This window comes from Pangasianodon hypophthalmus, chromosome 28 (assembly GCF_027358585.1).
Source record: "Pangasianodon hypophthalmus isolate fPanHyp1 chromosome 28, fPanHyp1.pri, whole genome shotgun sequence".
NCBI lineage: Eukaryota > Metazoa > Chordata > Actinopteri > Siluriformes > Pangasiidae > Pangasianodon > Pangasianodon hypophthalmus.
The window spans coordinates 13,125,153-13,145,286 of NC_069737.1; the positions used below are offsets into that span (position 1 = coordinate 13,125,153).

Below are 20,134 nucleotides of genomic sequence, written 5' to 3' on the forward strand. Positions count from 1 at the left end.
CATGTTTAACGATGTCTGTGTGGTCAAAATGATGGATTTATTCATTTCTCAACAGTGTCAGCAGTGCTAATGAGTGGGTTCTGAATCAGGTTCTACAGCTGAAGCTCCTTGGGCATGGGATCTCCTCTGAGGCCAGCGAGCAGGTTGTTGGCGGCGAGAGCAGACATGGCGTTACGCGTAGTGTATGAGGCGCTGGCGATGTGTGGCAGGATCACTAAACACATTAACACACACACACAGCAAGATTATGATCACACACTGTGCATGAAACATTTAGAGTTGTCTAAAACATCACCTAAAGCACTGCGCATATGACGTGTTCATGTTCAGTCACTTGCTAATGGAATATTGTAGTTACACACACACACACACACACGCCGGAGCTCACCGCAGTTGTTGAGTGTGAAGAGCGGGTGGTTAGTGGGTAAAGGTTCTGGCGTGGTGACGTCAAGTCCAGCTCCAGCGATCTGGCCTGAAGATAACGCTGCATACAGGTCCTCCTGGTTCACCACACCTCCTCTATTCAGCACACACACACAGCCTCATTTACTATATAAATCTTTTAGTAAAGTTGTGTGTAAATGTTTTTGTAGACCAAACTGGACTCAAAACTCCCATCAGATTTACAAAGTTTTAGTAACACTGAATTTTTTTTATACTCGTGTGCATACATTGATGAATTATCCAAGGCACAGCTGATTTGCGTTTAGCAACGCCCACCGCGAGCTGAAAACAACATGACGACTAAACGTTAACAGGGCACTTTGGAATTTCTGTCCCCGTTTTATTCCTTACTTACACATCTGTATGATCTAAAAGTGCTTGGCTAGCTTGATGATGTCATCGGCCTCGCCTATGAGTAGCCGAGTGCTTCGCTAGTGTGTACCTGCTGGTGTTGATGAAAATGGACGTGTTCTTCATCTTGGCGAAAAGGTTCTTGTTGCAGATGCCCTGAGTGGTCGGAGTTAGAGCACAGCACACTGCCAGGAAATCAGACTGTCTGGCCAACTCGTCCATGGACACTACACACACACACACACACACACACACACCAGTATCACAGAAATGGCCAATCCCAATTTTTGGACTGGTCTTTTTCACTATCTAATTACCTGGATCTTTCTCAGGTGTGTATGACTTAAATACAAATTCCTCCTGCCATCTTGGTGAATTTTAATGAATGACGTCAAATTAAAATAAGAACGAAGATCTGAGAACTCTCTTTACCGAACTCCGCCTGAATGGCCTCTGCCAGCTCCGGTCTCGGTGCCACATCTGTGTAGATGAATTTTTTCACCTTAAAGGGCTTCAGACGCTCAGCGATGGCCACTCCTGACACGCACACACACATCACACACTTTATTAATACAGCATGCTAGTACTGCTCACTGTATCTGCATGATTTTATGCATTACTCTGCTGCCAAATGATTGTGATTGAAGCAGGTGTTCCTATTAAAGTGGCAGGTGAGCATGTGCTTGAATAAGAAGTGACTCACCGATCCTTCCAAGTCCAAAGATGCCGACTGTACTGTTGGCCAACTCGTAACCACACAACCACAGAGTTCTCCATGTTCCCCAGCCACCACTACACACACACACACAATAAAAGTGGTAGTGCTTAAGGGATTGAGAAAGTGAACACTGGCACTGGAGACTCATTCCAAAAATGCTAAATAAACATCCCCATATAGAAAACACCATATCAGCTAGTAAAAACATTCATGTTTAAGTTGTAAACAACCTTGCAGCTGAAACTACTCAGATACTGTTATAGAAAATTTAATCAACACCTTCTGACCAATCAGAAACGAGAATTCATCACCACTGTGGTCTAAATAGAATATACAGTAAATAACAGCTTATATACAGTGCATTTTCAAATGCATATAGGGCATCAGATTTACTCTTGAGCTTGAAAATTAAAGATTAATCTAGAGTTGATCTAGTGTACGAATCAAAATCTATTCCTGTGTGTGTGTGTGTCTCATTGTGCACAGCTGCTATTGCTTGTTTAAGTCTCCATGATGTGCTTTTAATTATATTTTACTGTGTGCCTTTGTTCTGGTTTAGCTCCAGTTTGTCCTGTCATTGGTCTGTTACTGACTGTGTTCACCTGTTCCATGTTTGATCCTTGACTAGTTCATGTATTTAAGCATAAGTTTAAGTACATAAACTTAATGTATTTGTGAAGTCTTGTCAACAGTTTTGGTGTTTTGGGTGTAATTTGTCTGTGTGTGTGTGTGAGAGAGAGAGAGAGAGATAGTACGTTTTGGCTTCATGCGTAGCCTCGATAAGTCTTCGTGAGGTAGCGAGGAGAAGGGCAACAGTCAGCTCGGCCACCGCGTCAGTCAGCACTTCTGGAGTGTATCCTACACGGATTTCTCTAAAAGTTAGCAAAATAACATTAGACGTGAAATGGAGCATGTGTAGTTGATAGACAAGATTATGCATATAAATAATACAAACATCATCATCATCCATTCATAGAAACACACATGAATGAACTGACCTTTTCTTTAGCTCGTCCAGTGAAAGATGATCAAACCCGACTGACATAGTGCTAACCACTTTTAGGTTTGGACCTGCATACAACAAAACACACATTTCAACTATGCAACTTTTCTGTCTTATAGCGCATTGTGATTGCCTGAGAGCTTTAGCGTCAGACCTGCAGCATCCAACAATTCAGCGTCGATCTTCTCGGTGAGGACGCAGAGCAGCCCGTCGCAACCTTTCACCTTTTTCAGCAGCTCCTGCCGCGGAACGGGGTCGTCCGAGTCCCAAAGCTCAATCTGCACTCTGGGACGAGGAAAGACAGAGGAGATGGAAGTTATGCTGAATCAAGTGGCTCCATACCCCCTAGATTTCAAATAATGGTGGGTCTCAGAACCCCTTAGCTCCAGCCAGATCGCTCTAATTATCTATCTAGGACTATGAGTTAGTGGTCATACACTCTGGTGGACTACACACTCTTCAGGTTGTCCCTCTAGGGGAACCTTTAAAGGTTCTATGTGGAACCCTGTAGAAGTGTGTTTCTATCTGAATACTGGAATCCTTTCAGGAACCTAAGAACCTTTAAGTACACAAAGAACCCTTTAAAGAAACATAAAAGCTAATTCACACTGGACGCCTCACATCATGACCTCAAGCAATTCCATTTTGGTCCACTCTGGCCGTGTCAGAGACGCGTTAGAGGTGGGTCAAATTCGAGCTTGACATCGGCTTATGATATTGGAAGTAACCTGAGGAGTCACCAGAACTCACTGTCCAGATTTGCGCAGGATGTCCAGTCCCTGCGGCGGCACTTTACGGGAGACGTACACGCGCGGTAACGTGGCCATGGCACGCTGCGTTCCTCTGAGCCCAAGCGCAACCTGCCGAACTGCTGCTCTGCTGCACCACATCCTGAACACACAAAAATACACCGAAACACACAAACCCCTGCTGCCGAAGTCCCCTTTACACTTTACACACACAGGGGACTTTGGAACCTGACTGAAATTCAGGGGGAGTGTGTGTTGTTTTTGGACAGGAGCTGACGGAGGGGAGGTGACAGACGCTCAGCACTTTGGGCCAATATGAGCTAAGGATAGACAACAAAAAGCTCACTATCAGACATGCAGTGCACTATGTGGAGTAGAGTACAGGGTACATTGTTTCATATGTATAGAAAGAGAGTGGGGAAACATTTGGGACATGGCTGCTGTGATCCAGAATCATCACATTTCACATAGAATTATACAAGTAACATGATCACATGCTGAAGATGCATTTGATCATGTAACGTCCTGAAACTGCACCTCGTGTTAATATGAAATGTTAAAAAAACCCTAAATATTGTACATGTAATACAACTTGGGTCTGTCTTATCAGAGGTAATCATATGAAGTAAATGTTTGACTAGTCTGACAAACAAGGGCACGTGAGCACACAAACACACACACTACACTACTCTTACTATCCTTATGAGGACCTTCCATGTTATGACATAATTAATAATACAGTTAATTAATGTTATATCTACACCTAAATCTAATCTAACCTTGACCTCAGTAATGAGAAGGAAATGTTCTGGCTCTGTAAGATTTTTTTTTCTTTCCTGGTGAGGACCATCCTTTTCATTTTTCTTTCTTCTTTCCTTACTTTCTCTAACTCCGGGGTCAACCTTTTTTTTTTTTTCCAACCCAGAACCCCCTTAACTGTACACTCTCGGAAATTAAGATACCAAGCTGTCCCTTTACTATTTTTTACTGCATATCTTTTACCTGGGGAAGGTGCATGTGGTGTAACCAAAAAAAAAAAAAAAAAAAACCCACAGGATCCCTGGACTTCACTTTGAGAAACACTGCTGGAGCCAATTTCCCCCTCTTTCTGTCTTTCTTTTTTTGTTTAATTACTCTCTTAATGTTTTAATTTCTTTTCTATTTTTCTTTTCTCACCCCTCCATCATCACTTCCAGTCCTTTTTGTATGCAGTTCAGTATTTTCCTAAAGAAAGAAACACGTCTAATGTTAATTTTTTTCTATTTGTATTTTATCGTTTTCTCACTCCTCCAGGTCAGCAGGTGGCGCAGTGACGCCTTTTCAGCTCGCGAGCCACTGAATGAACAAACCGCAGAAGAAGTGGACGCTTTTTGGTCCCTCGCGCACACTGACGGGTAACGTCAACTTACTTTAAACTCATTTATTTGTCGTTTTGGTCGTTTTGCTGTTTTTAGCGTCAATAAAAGGTTTATGACTCGCCACTATTTCCGGAAACAGCTGCACACAGAAGCAGCTACCCGCTTTCTTAATCAGCACCCAGGCCGGTAATGTGTAAACGCTAGCCGGTTAAGCTAATGACACTCTGAGTAAGCGGCTTTTCATCCTACCTGCATTCGGTCAAGTCCCGCCCCCTGCGCTGTGATTGGTTGCTAGATTATTGGCAGCACGAGCGCACTGAGCTGTCAAATCAGCTGCGTGGGAGAGTAAAGAACGCACCAATCACAGCGCGAGGCTGGGGATTTGTCGCTAAACGGATGGGAAATGACTAAGGTATCTAGATATGAGTCAGTTAGCCGTGGCTAGCTCAATGAAGTGAACTGAAAACAAGTCAGGCACAGTCAGCTCTCTATAATTAGGAATGTTTATTCACTTTGCCTGGAAGTAAAAGAGAGTGCTCTGACATGCTAGCTAGCAAACAAGCTGGGAGAATTAATGTGTCAAATCTCAGCAAAAAAGTAAACACAGTGATTTAAACCAGTTTCATGATGGTCTTGTATCAGGGTGGGACGGTTTGAACGCTTCACGGTATGAAAACCGAGTGTAAAAAATATCACGGTATCACGGTATTAAATCATTATAAATGCATGCAATGCAAAGGAAACAAAAAGACCAAATCCTTTCAGTGCGCTTCTTTCTTTGAAAGGTATAAGTGAGAACGACTTTTCATTCCTTTCATAAAAATCTTGTATGAACGGTTTCATCATCGAGCCGTTGATAGATTATTAACCCGCACACACACACACACAGCCGGAACTGGTTATATTACAGTCATGTTGTGTCATGTTACGGTGCCTATATGCAGTAATCTAATCGTATTTATATTTGTTCATATCGTGCAGCCTGAACAGCAAGAACAAGGCGTCCCCTCTCCCCCCATCCAACATGGCCGACCCAATGGAGATAGACGATTCACTGTACAGGTAAGAATTGAAATTAAGGTATGAAATCAAGGTATGAAATGTGTACCAGCTACCTGTCCAGGTGGGAGAAGGCTATCACGTGCTTCCTCCGAGACTCGTGAACCGCATGTATTCGGACTACTGCTTATGATATGTGTGACTGAGGGGAAAGCGCTATCTACCTCCTTCCGCATACATGAGCTGACAGACACCCATGATTGGCTCGTGTCTCTGTGATTGACAGAGGACAGAGAGAGAGTGTATGTCGCCCTTCCTTCCCTGAAAGCACGGCCGATTTTGCTCTCTTATACTTCGCGTTACGATTCGACCTCGCGATCTCCACATGAAGGCTTTTCCGTTGCGTCACTCTGGAGCCAAACCTTCCGACGTCTGTATTGATTACTACAGACAAGAGTTTCTTTACCTGTCCCTTAACTCTCATGCAAATTCATAACTACAGCAATTTCACACAAAGTGTGCAGCTTTCCAACCCTGGAGTGACACAGTGAAAGACAAGTGAAAGTGTAATTCCTGGTCCTTAGACTCTCTTTAATGCACTGAAGCACTTCAGCTTTTAATTTGACTGATAATGATGATAATTATCTCTGAAAGAATGAATTAAACAAATATGGCTGTTCTTTTGCTCATACCTGTGATTGTAGAATTCCTGAACGGTTTCTTTAACAAAGAGATTTTGCACAAATCTTTATTGTTGGAGTTCCAAAAGTTAAAGAAGTTGGTGCTACTCTGTTTGTTTACTGTGATGCTGTGTTTATTACATTAAACAACGGTCTGCTTTCCAAGGGGAAAAGAAGAAGTGGCTTTGTTCACAATGAACAAAAATACACAGGTTTAAATGGTTTCCATGGGAATAAAACACCTGGGGGTGTGTCGTTACAGGAAAATAACCAACGACAACATGGTATGATGCGTCCCAACGTGAAGCGGTGTTACTTCTTCCACCCTGAAGTTGATTATTTTCCGATAACAGCATCGTATTAGAATGAGCTCTGTGCTAAAATATTCATTATAGACCTAAGCCTACATGACGCTGTGGATAGAGATTAGTTTGAGTTTTCCTCCACTCTGCTGATTCTTGCTCTCTTTCTCTCTCTTTCTCTCTCTCTCTCTCTCTCTCTCTCTCTCTCTGTGTGTGTGTGTGTGTGTGTGTGAAGTCGGCAGAGGTATGTCCTGGGAGACAGTGCCATGCAGCAGATGGCCCAGTCCTCTGTATTCTTGAGTGGAATGGGGGCTGTGGGTGTGGAAGTAGGTGAGTAAACACACACTCGTTAGATAGATTGTCTCTTCTGCTACGAGATCCATCACTTTCCTAGAGACTAAAAAAATATTTGCCCTCTTACAGCTAAAAACATCGTCCTTGCTGGAGTGAAGGTAAGAGAGAACTTCCTAGTTCATGAAGATTAAATGCTGGATATTTGCCTGTTGAGGAAGTGTTGAGTGTGCAGTGTTTTTGAAAGCTGTGTGTGTGTGTTTGTGTGTGTGTGTGTGTGTGCAGACAGTCACGTTGCATGACAGTAAGCAGTGCGATGTCTGGGATCTGGGCACTAACTTCTTTATCCGAGAGGAGGACGTTCAGAGCCGGAAGAAAAGGTTTAAAATTTCACACACCGACGTCAGGGTTGTGGCGATATCTAAAAAAAAAAAATTATTCATGCATAATTAAAACAGAAACACACAAACAATAGTTTTCCTACTTATTTCACTTATAAACAAACATTTTATTCAAAAATGAAGAAATGATTTGTTGATATCGCTCAGATGGAAATCTGAATTTGTGATACTTAGGAAATCTCTGTCAGCTCCTGTCTCTCTCTCCTTCTCCCTCTCTCTCTCTCTCTCTCTCTCTCTCTGTGTGTCTCTGTCTCATCCCTTCGTCTCTCTCTCTCAGGGTGGAGGCTGTGCACTCCCGGGTGGCTGAGTTAAACCCGTATGTTCAGGTCAGCGTATCGAGTGTGGCCCTGAACGACTCCACTGATCTCAGCTTCCTGCTTAACTTCCAGGTTTGTCTCAGCTCACACACTCACACTCATACAAATAAATAATCATGATCAACATTTTTTGGGGTTCTTTTTTTATTAACCCTTTTAGGATTGTCATACATGATCGTGTGTGTGTGTGTGTGTGTGTGTGTGTGTGTGTGTGTGTGTGTGTGTTTGTTTTCTGTCCGCAGTGTGTTGTGCTAACAGAGACGAGTCTGAGCTTGCAGAAGAGGATCAACCGTTTCTGTCACTCTCAACAGCCTCCGATTAAAGTACAGAAATAATTCCTTAAAACTACAGATAGATGACACAGTTTGTCCAAACTGAGAGTATAGGATTTTGTTTCATTATGTTGCCATGGTGACAGGGAGTGAGATTTATAAGATTTTGTGTCTTTGTGTTTTGTGTTAGTTTATTAGCTGTGATGTGTTGGGGATCTGTTCGCGAGTGTTCTGCGATTTCGGTGAGAGCTTCGAGGTGTCGGACCCGACGGGGGAGGAGCCTAAAGAGCTTTTCATTCAGAATATCAGCCAGGTACACACGTCCGACCGCAACACACGTCATCCTTAAACACCTTTCTCTTTTCATGTAATTGTTTTAGTGCTCAAAATGATTATTACAGAGCTTAAACCTGGTCCTTATGCTGTGAATTTTCCAACTCGGAACCTCCTACTTCCCACATCAGAGCGTTCACATGCGCTCAGCCGTGCGAATTCGGAAATAAAATAAATACTCACTGAAGGAATTAAAGAGGTGTAGGTTTAGTGCTTAATTTATTTTTAAAGTGATAAATCATTGTTAATAGCACTGAAAATGACATGAAGTCATCTTGAAGTGACACCACGGAATGTCGGAGAAGTCTGAGCTCTCGGAAAACTCTGACTTTCCGAGTAGGAATTATAAGTCGGAGAGCCGTTCGAACAGATCTTTCCTACTCGGATGTTGGAAACTTCCCAGCTCCCACTTGGTCATGAACGCAGCAAACAAATTAACCATGATGTCACATGATGTCACCAACAGTAACACAAGCTCGTTAGCTAGTCAGTAGGGGTGGGCGATATGATAAAAATATCGTATCACGGATACTTGAAGACATACGATACACAACACGTATCACGATATATAGGATTGCAAATAGTAGTGTTGCATAAAAAAAAAAAAGTTGAATGATGCTTTTATTTAATAATCTATTTCCACTTTGAAAATTTTATTTAAAAAAACACGTTATAAAATATATTCCGCAGTATCTCAGAAAAATGTATTGCGACATAATTTATCATGATTACAATATATTCCCCAAAGCTGTCTGAGCCAGACCTTTAAAATCATACGTTTTATCTAAGCCACTCTTCTTCTGAATCGCTACACAACAATGCACAACAGCAGCCGCAGTGAGAACAGTATTGTGTGTACAGTGACGTTTTGTGACTCGAGTGTTTGTGTGCTGTCGATCCAGGAGAACCCCGGTGTGGTGACGTGCATGGACAGCCGCACACACGGCCTTCAGACGGGACAGAGTGTGTGTTTCCGAGAGGTCAACGGCATGACCGAGCTCAACGGCACCACGCACCAAATTACAGGTACACACACACACACACACACACACACACACACACACACACACAGAGCCAGAATTTAAACTCAGTTACGAATGATCTGAGTTACAAATATGTAGTACAATTCAGCTTATTGAGCAGCTTGTCTGAAATTATTTCCATAACATTGGAACCATCTATAAAATACCTAATGGTATATTCTGGTTTAGTTTTTGTCCTGTTAGTGTTTCCAAATTGTTTCCTAAGCTGAAGCCTTAGCAGAAGTGCATCCTCACATTAACGTCCCTGTGTAGCGATGTTTAACACTGAAACCTTCAAATTCATTTTGTAAATATCTTCCCAGAATTGCTGGAATTGCAAGCGTGCCGTAAAAATACTAGCAATTCCGCAAGTTACATTTAGACTAATGCTTAAAAGTGATGATGTCACTTCATGGCACCTGCTAGTGGGTGAAATAATGTCTTCTAATGTGGAATATCGCAGGATGTGGATTTAATTGTGTTTGTGTGTGTATAGTTATCTCTCCGTACAGTTTTGCAATCTGCGATACGTCATCCTTCCAGCCGTATCTCCACGGTGGAATCTTTCGCACGGTCAAGACCCCCAAAACCTACAGCTTCGTACGTGAACCTGATTGATTTATCAGACTGATTATGTTCTACCTCAACTGTCCCTTTTTCTGCCAAATGAAGAACTGGAAACTGTAAAAATCAATAGTCTTGTGTGTGTGTGTGTGTGTGTGTGTGTGTGTGTGTGTGTGTGTGTGTGTAGGAGACGATGGAACAACAGTTACACGACCCACAGCTTCTTATTCCAGACTTCAGTAAACCTGAGGTATAAAAATAACGTTTAATATGTGTAGCGTCTCTTCGAGCTCCAGTGCTGCTTTACAAAATACTGAAATTGTGTAGTGTGTAAGTGGTTCATCATGGAGATGTGGAATTATGTACATTGTGTTAATGATGTTCCAAAACAGGCACCGCTGCAGATCCACGCCATTATGATAGCTCTGGATGTGTTCCAGGAACAACACAACAGACTGCCAAATATAGGGTAACGACGTTTTATTTATTTTATATATTTTCATTATTTTATTTTTTTTGCCTTTGGTTCTTTCTTTCAGTCTGTGTTTTATTGTCTCTGGTTTGTGTTGCTGCTCTCTGTAGCTGTTTGCAGGATGCGGATCTCTTGCTGAAGATTACCGAGGAGGTCACTGGGACACTTAAAAACAAAGTGAGCTTTTGTTTTTCGTTAGACTTTTCAGCTGAACAGATTTCAGTATTAACTTTAACAACCCTGGCGTATGTTTGCGTCTGTACGTGGCCAGGTCAGTGTGAACCCGTCCTTAGTGAGGTGTGTGTCGCGTTGTGCGAGAGGCTGCCTCTCTCCCCTGGCAGCCGCTGTAGGAGGCGCCGCTAGTCAGGAAGTGCTGAAGGCTCTTACCGGAAAGTTCACGCCGCTTCAACAGTGGGTAGGTCAAAGGTCAAATTCAGCACCAAGATGTACTGCTATTCTTACGACACATAGTTTACACTGTCATATATTCACACCTGTTTTTAACAAAAGTGCTTTGGAGTTCACTCAAAGCACTTGCGGAGGTGATCAGGGAACAATACGGCCACAGATTTGTAGTGGAACAATAAGGAATGCCTGATCACTATATGGAGCCATTTTAGAAACACACTAAGCCAATTGTAAGACGTATTTGAGACACGTTGTAAACGGGCATCCGTCTGTCTCAGCTGTCCATTTGTGATCAGCTTACCAGATACGACTATTAATACCAGATATGATCAAGGCATTTTATGCAAGAGAATTTATGTATTTTTTGTCTGTGTGTAGTTTTATCTGGATGCCTTAGAAGTGGTCCAACCCCTCCAGTCTCTTCCTGTAGAGGAGTTTGCACCTAGGTGAGTTTTTTTTTTTTTTTGGTGATCTGTGAACCTCGCCAAACTTCACTAGTGCAGAATATCAACCACCTGAACACGGACAATATGGCAGTGCGGGTGTTAGACTTCCTGTAGGTAGGGGGTTAAATGAACCTGTGCAGTAAAGCTGGTTTCCGGACAACATCTCCACATGTCCAAGCACACACACACACACACTCACTCACTCACTCACTCACACACACAGATAACTGTCCAGATCATTTCTTCCTTCTGTTTCACTTCGGTTCTAGTTGGTAGAGGGTTTGAGGGAGCAGAAACTTATCCAGACGCTACATTTATGCATTTGACCATGTCTCCATGTCTGTAACATAGCAACAGCAAGATATATATATATATATATATATATATATATATATATATATATATATATATATAATATAATATATATAATGTATTTCCCCACCCTTCTGTTGCCTACACACCGGCTACAGTATCCAGTCAGTGTTCTTAAAAAGGTAGAAACCCATGCACGAGTGTATTCCTGTCATATATCCAGTCCAGTCACACTTAGAGTTGTAATATAAACGTTTTTTTTTTTTTTTTTGTTCTTAACCTTATTTCCTTATTCTTATGAATGATATTCTTAAGAAATGCTTACAAACAGGCTACTTTGTGTTTCTGTGTGTACGCAGGGGAGATCGATACGATGCTTTGAGGGCGTGTATCGGCGAGTCCTTTTGTCTGGAGTTGCACAAGCTTCGAGTCTTTATGGTGAGCGAGTCATTGTGTAATACAGCGCCAAGACATTCACGGACCACTCGCAGGACAAGGGCACTAATTTACTCTGGATTAGGATATGAGCTGGACCCTTGTGTGAATACACCAACTGATAACTGTTATTAATTTAATATTAAATTACATTAATATATGTTTGTTTACCTGTTTATTTCCGCAGGTGGGCTGTGGCGCTATAGGCTGTGAGATGCTGAAGAATTTTGCACTGCTCGGGGTGGGGTTGAACAGATGCTCAGGGGAGGTAGGGTCAAAGGTCAAAATGTGGAGCCAATGCGCAAAGCATTTAGTGAAGTTTGTGTTGATATTGTGTTGTTAATGAGTTGTTACTGTCTGTGTTTTGTCCTAGGTTTTCATCACTGATCCAGATCTCATAGAGAAGTCCAACCTCAACCGGCAATTTCTCTTCAGACCTTATCATATACAGGTGCTTCATTCATCCGTTCGTTCGTTTGTTCATCCACTCATTCATTTGCTCATTTTCAGATTAGTTTTTATTAACACCTTTAATTCTGAAGGTTTTTTTTATATTCATTCATTAATGTTGAAGTTTACTTTCTTTTCAGTCATTCATTTTAAGTGTATTTTTCATAAATTCCTTAAATTTTTTTTTATTTGTTGTACATTAATTTACTCATTCATTTTTGAAAAAGTTTATTTTTATTTCTTAATTTTTCAGGTTTATTTTTCATTAATTCCTTTCGTAATTTATTTTTGTTCATTCATTTGTTTTTAAGTTTATTTTCAGTTTATTCATTTTAATGGCTCTTTTGAAGTTTATTTCTCATTTCTAAATGTTTACATTTCCATTGAGTCCTTCTTTATTAAGAATAAAGAGTATTAAGTGTATTATTAATTCATTTATTTTTATTATATTTTATTTATATTTTTAATATATTTTACTATAATATAGGATACTTATTTTATAGTTTGTTTATTAATTTTTTTTTAATTATTTTCAAGTTTTTCATTGGTTCATTTGCTTTTATGCTTATTTTTATTCATTCATCATAAAGTTTTTATTCTTAATTTTTGTTTTTATTTGGTTATATATTTTTAAGTTTAGTTTTCATTCATTTTTAAGTTTTTATTTTGTTCCTTCAATTTGTATTTGTTTATATATTTGTGTATATGTATTTGTGTATTTGTTTATCCTTTTATATCTCTTAAGATCTCTTTTTTTAATCACTATAATTATCAGAATATGTCAATTATTTGTCTTTTAAATGATTTAATTAGTCAGTCTGTTTTACTTATCTACTTATCTCCCTGCCTGTTTGTGTCGTTCTCTGTGTAGAAGCCGAAAAGCATCACAGCAGCTGCAGTGACGTTAGAGATTAATCCTGAGCTCCACATAGACGCTAACCTGCACAAGGTGTGTCCTGCCACGGAGGAGACGTTCAGCGACGCTTTCTATTCACGCCTCAGTCTGGTCATCACTGCGCTGGACAATGTGGAGGCTCGGAGATACGTGGACAGGTAAGAGACCCTTTTAAGATATTTTATAAAATGCGAAATAGGGTTAAAAGCCTTGAATGGTGAATTTTAGGATATGAATCATATTAAAGTAGTGTTTAGAGTGTAGGAAAGCAGCAGCGGAAGTACATGTGGCTTTGTACCTTCACAGTCGGTGCGTGTCCAATCAGAAAGCGTTACTCGACTCGGGGACCATGGGAACGAAAGGTCACACAGAGGTCATTGTGCCAAACCTGACAGAGTCCTATAACAGCCATGTAAGTGTGTGTGCTTGTGTGTAGATTGTGTGAATTGAGTGTATATTTGTGTTTGAAAGCTGAGTGAGATTTATTTGTGTAGAGAGATCCACCAGAGGAGGAGATACCATTCTGCACTCTAAAGTCTTTTCCTGCTGTGATCGAGCATACCATACAGTGGGCCAGGGACAAGGTCAGACACACACACACACACACACACAAACTATATTTAACAGGGCTCTATGATTACATTTTTATTTCAGTGATCTTGTGCCTCCAAGTTAAAAAATGATACACAATCGGTCATTTCAAATGTAATATTAAACCATTACTGTTTTAAAAGTATGTACAGGAAGCATAGAGAACACTGAAAAATAAATAATCCACAAACTTTATTAAAATAAATACTTCATCTTTCTAACCTAATCACACAAACTAAACAAAACTGTAACGTATGTGTGATGAGCGCTTCTAAGTATTTCAACTCGTTTCCAATGGAAGCTGTCAGAATACATATTTTTGTCCATTTTTCAGCGTTGACATTCTGAGCTGAGTTCTGATTTGATTTGGTTTGCGTTTAGTTTGAAAGTGCCTTCTCTCACAAGCCCTCCATGTACAACATGTTCTGGCAGAACCACACGTCAGCTGTCGATGTATTACAGGTAAAGGAGAGTTTTTAAATGAAATGTCTTACTAGCTCATGGTCTTACAATTTCTGCTAGTGATTAATAGTTATTCACGTTGCATGTGGGTGTTTGTGTATTAATCTGGATATGTGTGTGATTGTTTTGTAGAGGATGAAAGCCGGGGAGAGCATGGACGGAGCGTTTCAAGTCATTAAGGTGTTGAGTCGCCGGCCAACATGCTGGGAACACTGCCTGGCCCTCGCTCGGCTCAAATTTGACAAATACTTCAAGAGAAAGGTACAGTTACCGTAACACGCCATTAAAACAACACTAACGCTACTCTAAATCACGGCTACATGATGAGAGAGGTCAGAGGAGAATGGCCAGACCGATTGTAGCTGACAGGAACTCAAATATAACCACTCTGCATATCCGTGGTGAGCAGAAAAGTATCTCAAGGGTACAAGAGCAGAAGCCCTCGTCAGGCAACAGCAGAAACCTGAGGCCATGTTTGAACTACAGAGAGCTGCGTGGATTTCAGCTCATAACCAGCTGACAGCTGAATGTGAAATAAAGCGTCCTGTGCTTCAGACACGCCCCCTCGAATCGCACCAGCAGGGTTGCCAGGGTTGCGTTTTTTAAATCGTTAAAAACCAAATTGGGCTAGTATGGAAACAACAAATCAGAAATGCTTGTTGGGGTTATTTGTTTCCCACGCAAAGACTTACTTAGTGGATAGTTTCTGGGGTTCTTGTGCAGTTTTTCAGCAGTAGTTGTGTTAATAACATGGTAATAACAGCATGGTAACGCTACCATATTGTGTTTATTACATGTTAATAACATGCACTTTTTTTTTTTTTTTTTTTTTCCTTCAGGCATTACAACTACTGCACTCATTTCCACTGGATACGCGACTGAAAGACGGCAGTAAGTCTCACACACGTCCCAGGATGTGCCATCATCACAGAGATGTTAAACATCACCGACTAAAACGTGTACTCTCTTTCCCAAGCGACTGATTGGTTTGTGTTATCGTGTCTTTTTTTTTTCTCCCAGCTCTGTTCTGGCAGTCTCCCAAACGACCTCCATCCCCTATCGAGTTTGATCTCAAAGACCAGCTGTGAGTGAAAGCGGATTTAATTCCAAGATTAATGAAAGAGATCCTTTTAAAACCAACTATACGATATATTTTATTCATATAATCTCATCTCCTTTAGGCACTTTGGTTTCGTGGTCAGCACGGCTCGGCTGTTTGCGGGAATTTACAACATTCCGTATTCAGAAAAGGTAAAGTTCAAAAAAAAAAAAAATTTTCAACATTTACAAAACACCGTTCGTTATTCGGTGTGGTCACGTTTTCTATATTTAGGTCTCTTTATTTGTTTTGACAACAGAACCTGAGTTACGAGGCTGTGGCAAGTGTTTTGGCTGAAGTCGAGATTCCGGAGTACAAGCCCGCAGAGAAGGTACCTCGTACATTATAAATAAATTTATAAATCCGTCAGTTGGATCAGTTATTAGCTCCTCAGGAAAAGGAGAAAGAAAACTGGATGCTGTGAGTTAAAGCAAGACAAGTGATATTCTAAAAACGCAGATGTTTGAGCCTCTCATGGTCATGTGACAGCGTGTGACGCAAACACCCAGGCTCCTGAAAAAAGAAAAAAAAAACAAAACATGTAGACTTGCTCAGCAGTAATTCACAGCTGTACAGATGTTATTTTTCACAATGAAAAATGATCCAAATGTTCGTTATTAATCATATAAAATTAACCTACAGTATGAGAGTCAGTCTGTGTGCAGTAATACGTATATATATTTGTGTGTGTGTGTGTGTGTGTGTTAGCGTATAGAGACAGATGAAACAGTTAAGAAGCCTGATCGGATGAAGCTGATGGTGAGCAGTGAGGAGGAAAGGGAAGCCATATCACAGCTGGAGGAGGCTATCACATCTGGTTTTACACCAGGTATACACACACACACGCACACACGCACACGCACATAGACATTTCACACTCTTTTAGTTTTTCAAATAAAAAGCTTTAAAGCTGCATAACAGCAAAATATACAATGAGGCGTACATCAGCTGCTTAACACACCCCAATGTAGGACATCATTACATCCTCATGTCAGTCATTCTCTCTCTCTCTCTCTCCTCTGTAGAGGGCGTGCGTATGACACCGCAGCTTTTTGAGAAAGACGATGACGCGAATGGTCATATGGACTTTGTGGAGTCGGCGTCAGCTCTGAGAGCCCGCGTGTACTCAATCGAAGCTGCCGATCGCCTCCAGACCAAACGCATCGCCGGCAAAATCATCCCTGCCATCGCCACGGCTACCGCCGCCGTCGCCGGATTGGTGAGGTCTACTCTCTGTCTGTGTCTACTTACTAAAGCAGGGATTTAATGAAAAATAAAACATAACACCAAATACGGTCAGTCAGTCGAGACGTGTTTTATTTCTGACATTTGCTTGTCATGAGGATAAGAAGTCTATCTCACCCAAAATCTGTTTTTTTAAATTCATGTCCACACTGGATCCTAAAGCTTTGGACACCAAATATGTCTTGGCTGATCAACTACATTTGGATTTCTTTCAGACCTTAGACTCCTTAGCTGAAAGGAATGAGACTGATCCCAAATTTGAACCGGTTTAATAAAACCTATAAATGTTAGTTGTTTGGTTGGTTGTGCTTTGGATATTGTAATTTGCGCAATAATCATTTCATCATTTTTTTTCATTCTTAATACCTGCAGGTGGCGTTGGAGCTGATTAAAGTCACAGGTGGCTATGGCTTCGAGTCGTTTAAGAACTGCTTCTTCAACCTGGCCATCCCCGTCATGGTCCTAACAGAGACGGCTCGGGTCAAAAGGACGCAGATCAGGTAGCAGAGAGAGAGAGAGAGAGAGAGAGAGAGAAAGAGATGCATGAACACTTTGTAATATCTCACAGTAATGCTGTACTGTAGGAAGCATTGCTCCAATTTTTCATTCATTCTCTCGTTCTCTTTGTTAGAGATGACATCTCCTTCTCCATCTGGGATCGCTGGCCCATTGTAGGACATGAAGACTTCACCCTGTCTGACTTCATCAATGCTGTCAGGGTAAGTCACATCACAGAACCATTCACTGAACAGTAGAAACACTGTCACTTCTTTTTGCACGCAATGACATTAACTCATGTTTACCAAAAAAAATTAAAAGGGTGTAATTGTGGATAAGGTGACATTTTCTTTGAGGAGATGTTTATTTAACATTTTTAGTTAAATAGTCTTTAGTGTCAGAGGTAAAGCTATAAGTTCATGGGGACAGAGTGTTTTTTTTATTTTTTTTTTAATGTTTCTCAGTAATGTGACAAACTGTGGTTTTTATAGCTGCTATAACGTAAATGATAACAGGAACTAACCTCTTTCACAGACTTTCCAAAACATAAATGTAATTATAAACTCATTAAAAAAAAACAAAACAATGTGTCTTTCTTGAATAAATAACAAATCGTTAGCTTTGGTAAATTTCTGTGATATCTGTGATTTCTGTAATAATCTGTGGAACATTATGTGAAAGTAAGAAGTACTGCATAATAGTAGTAGAGTTTGTCTAAATGGCATTATCTTGTAGCAACTAATGTATGCGGAAGAGGGCAGATAGCACAGATAGCATGATGCAGTTAGAAAAGAAGCATGTCAGCGTTTACCCAGCTGGAAATAATCAGGTGATCAAATTAAGGTGACTTGCTATCACTGCGCTTCAGATTAACCAAATCCTCTCCCTAAGAAAATCACATACACATACGTTATATGGTCAATAAAGTGCTTTTGGCTCTCCAGAGTGATCCAGAGTTCCTACGCTGAGTTCCTACGCTGTCGGGATGATTGATAAAGTTTGTGTTTTGTTGTCAGGAAAAGTACGGCATTGAGCCCACTATGGTAGTTCATGGAGTGAAGATGCTCTACGTACCCATCATGCCTGGACACAGCAAGAGACTCAAACTGACGTAAGACATCACTACGTTACGGACACGGCATTCCAAAATGATTTCACAGATTTAACTTGTCAACTCTCTCTCCTTTCTTTCTCTCTCTCTCTCTCTCTCTATCTCTCTTTCTCTCTCTCTCTTTCGCTTCTCTGTGTAGTATGCAGAAGCTGATCAAGCCTTCGGCAGACAGGAAGTACGTCGATCTCACTGTGTCTTTTGCACCAGAGACGGACGGGGATGAGGATCTGCCCGGCCCTCCTGTCCGCTATCACTTTAGACATGAGAGTGGCGAGAAGGCCTGACACCCACACCCACACACACACACACACACACACACACACACACACACACACACACACTGATATTACACCCTCCCTTCTCTTACCTTCCCCTGTGGACCACTAGTGGAGTAGCACTTGATCAATCTGTACATAGTAAAACTTTTTTTTTGTTTTCTACGGGTTCGTAATTTTATTGCATAGCTACGTCTGTGCCGATGCCTTAAGAAATATTGTGCGTCCATGATGATGATGATGATGATGATGATGATGATAATGATGGTGGTGATTATTATATATTATTGATCTCACAGTTGAGGGAGAACAGTGTTTACACTCCTAACTTAAGGCTTTTGATGGCTATTATTTTATTAGCGCAGACACAGAGAGTGGCAAGCTGAAAGAATTTCAGACGATTGCTTCCTAATGCAGATTGTTCATGACGTATTCTGAACGTTTCCCGTTCATCCCAAATTAAGACATGCAGACTCGCTGTGTGATATGCAAACTAAACGCCTCTATTTATTTGTACATCCCTGCGCTTAGTGTTTCCTCAAGACGAACACGAACTTCAACAGACTTAATGATGAGCTCAAAAAAAACATCCAGTTATCTGAATGACTCTCCAAAGGCATTGAATAAAAATACAGAATAAATATACCGAATAAATCACCACACGTCTATGATATAACATGCGTCCTGCAGCACTGTGAGTGGTGTGTATTCCTGGTCGATATCAGTTTGATTTCATTCCATTTGTCACGGTCTGATTCGGACCTGCATCAAAATCAAGCTCAGTTTTGGGAGAAGTCAATTTTGCTTATTGGTTCAGTCACAACTTGGACAAATCTGAGAACTCAAGCTTGGACACTTGCTCAGAATTTCCAGCCTGCTGTGATTTTATCATGTAGCACACAGCCCTGAATAGGAAGTGAAGAAGAACGAGATTGAGTGTGGATTTTATTTTATTTGCTTCATTTAAATTGGCCCGGCGTTCCTTTACCCAGAACTCGTAACCATGACGTCCTCCGTATTCGTGACTAAAATGATGTCAAACATTTCGCAGCTTTAAAAAAAAAAAACCCAGATAGGTAAAAGAAGTATGAAATTTCACAACATGACTGTGACTGGAATATTCAGTTGAAGGTCTAATCAAAAATAAACTTTTCAACCATGTTACAGTATGATGGTGGCTGATTTCTTTGCTTTAAATCTTTCATTCTTGGGTTCATCAAGTTCAGAAGAGCAATAAATAACAAGAAATGCCTTCACTGAGATGTATGTGATGGAGTCCAGACATAACATAAACGTGATATTTTTAAGTGCTTCAGTTTCATGTATTACAGTAGAATCTTAAAATTGGTAGGTTCATAATTAGCAAAGTGTCAGTTAAAGGAAGATCTCAAACGATTCAGGATTATTTGGTCCTAGGTTAATTATGGTTAAGGAAGGACATCATAGCTTGTGCTGCATTTGAATCCAGCTTTCTATAGAAAATCAGGTTCTACCTGTCAGATTCAAAGAATACTAATGTATAATAAGACAAACAGCTCTGGAAAAACTTGGCAATTTATTTGAGTGGTCACATGACACGAATGGACGAGACATCACAGACTGAATTATGCATTCACAGGAAAAATAATCAT

At 40.7% G+C, this 20,134-nt stretch overlaps 2 protein-coding genes across 3 annotated transcripts; one reads left to right on the forward strand and one right to left on the reverse strand.

Annotated features, from left to right (window-relative positions):
* Positions 1-18: 18 nt before the first annotated feature.
* Positions 19-3,464, reverse strand: grhprb (glyoxylate reductase/hydroxypyruvate reductase b). The gene is made up of 9 exons (XM_026942987.3): positions 3,267-3,464; positions 2,671-2,801; positions 2,512-2,584; positions 2,269-2,385; positions 1,499-1,587; positions 1,228-1,332; positions 887-1,022; positions 389-519; positions 19-214 (listed from the first exon to the last, which is right to left on the reverse strand). The coding sequence occupies exons 1-9, from the start codon at positions 3,404-3,406 to the stop codon at positions 93-95; spliced, it is 1,044 nt and encodes a 347-aa protein (XP_026798788.3). The 5' UTR covers positions 3,407-3,464; the 3' UTR covers positions 19-92.
* uba6 (ubiquitin like modifier activating enzyme 6) lies at positions 2,861-19,669 on the forward strand. 2 transcript variants are annotated; one of them, XM_026942985.3, is made up of 34 exons: positions 2,861-2,878; positions 4,559-4,659; positions 5,605-5,685; positions 6,840-6,934; positions 7,028-7,056; positions 7,181-7,275; positions 7,574-7,685; positions 7,856-7,936; positions 8,076-8,198; positions 9,121-9,244; positions 9,737-9,840; positions 9,992-10,054; positions 10,197-10,273; positions 10,387-10,453; positions 10,548-10,691; positions 11,063-11,130; positions 11,802-11,880; positions 12,065-12,145; positions 12,251-12,328; positions 13,199-13,380; positions 13,529-13,634; positions 13,717-13,806; positions 14,195-14,275; positions 14,408-14,536; positions 15,115-15,166; positions 15,296-15,359; positions 15,457-15,526; positions 15,634-15,705; positions 16,083-16,203; positions 16,400-16,593; positions 16,992-17,119; positions 17,251-17,338; positions 18,134-18,228; positions 18,368-19,669. In XM_026942985.3, exons 1-34 carry the CDS (start codon positions 2,876-2,878, stop codon positions 18,510-18,512), a joined length of 3,222 nt encoding a protein of 1,073 aa, XP_026798786.2. In that variant the 5' UTR covers positions 2,861-2,875; the 3' UTR covers positions 18,513-19,669. The 2 variants fall into 2 exon arrangements, with proteins under 2 accessions (XP_026798786.2, XP_053086850.1); XM_053230875.1 differs by lacking the exons at positions 2,861-2,878; positions 4,559-4,659 and adding an exon at positions 4,682-5,408.
* The last annotated feature ends 465 nt before the right edge of the window (positions 19,670-20,134 follow it).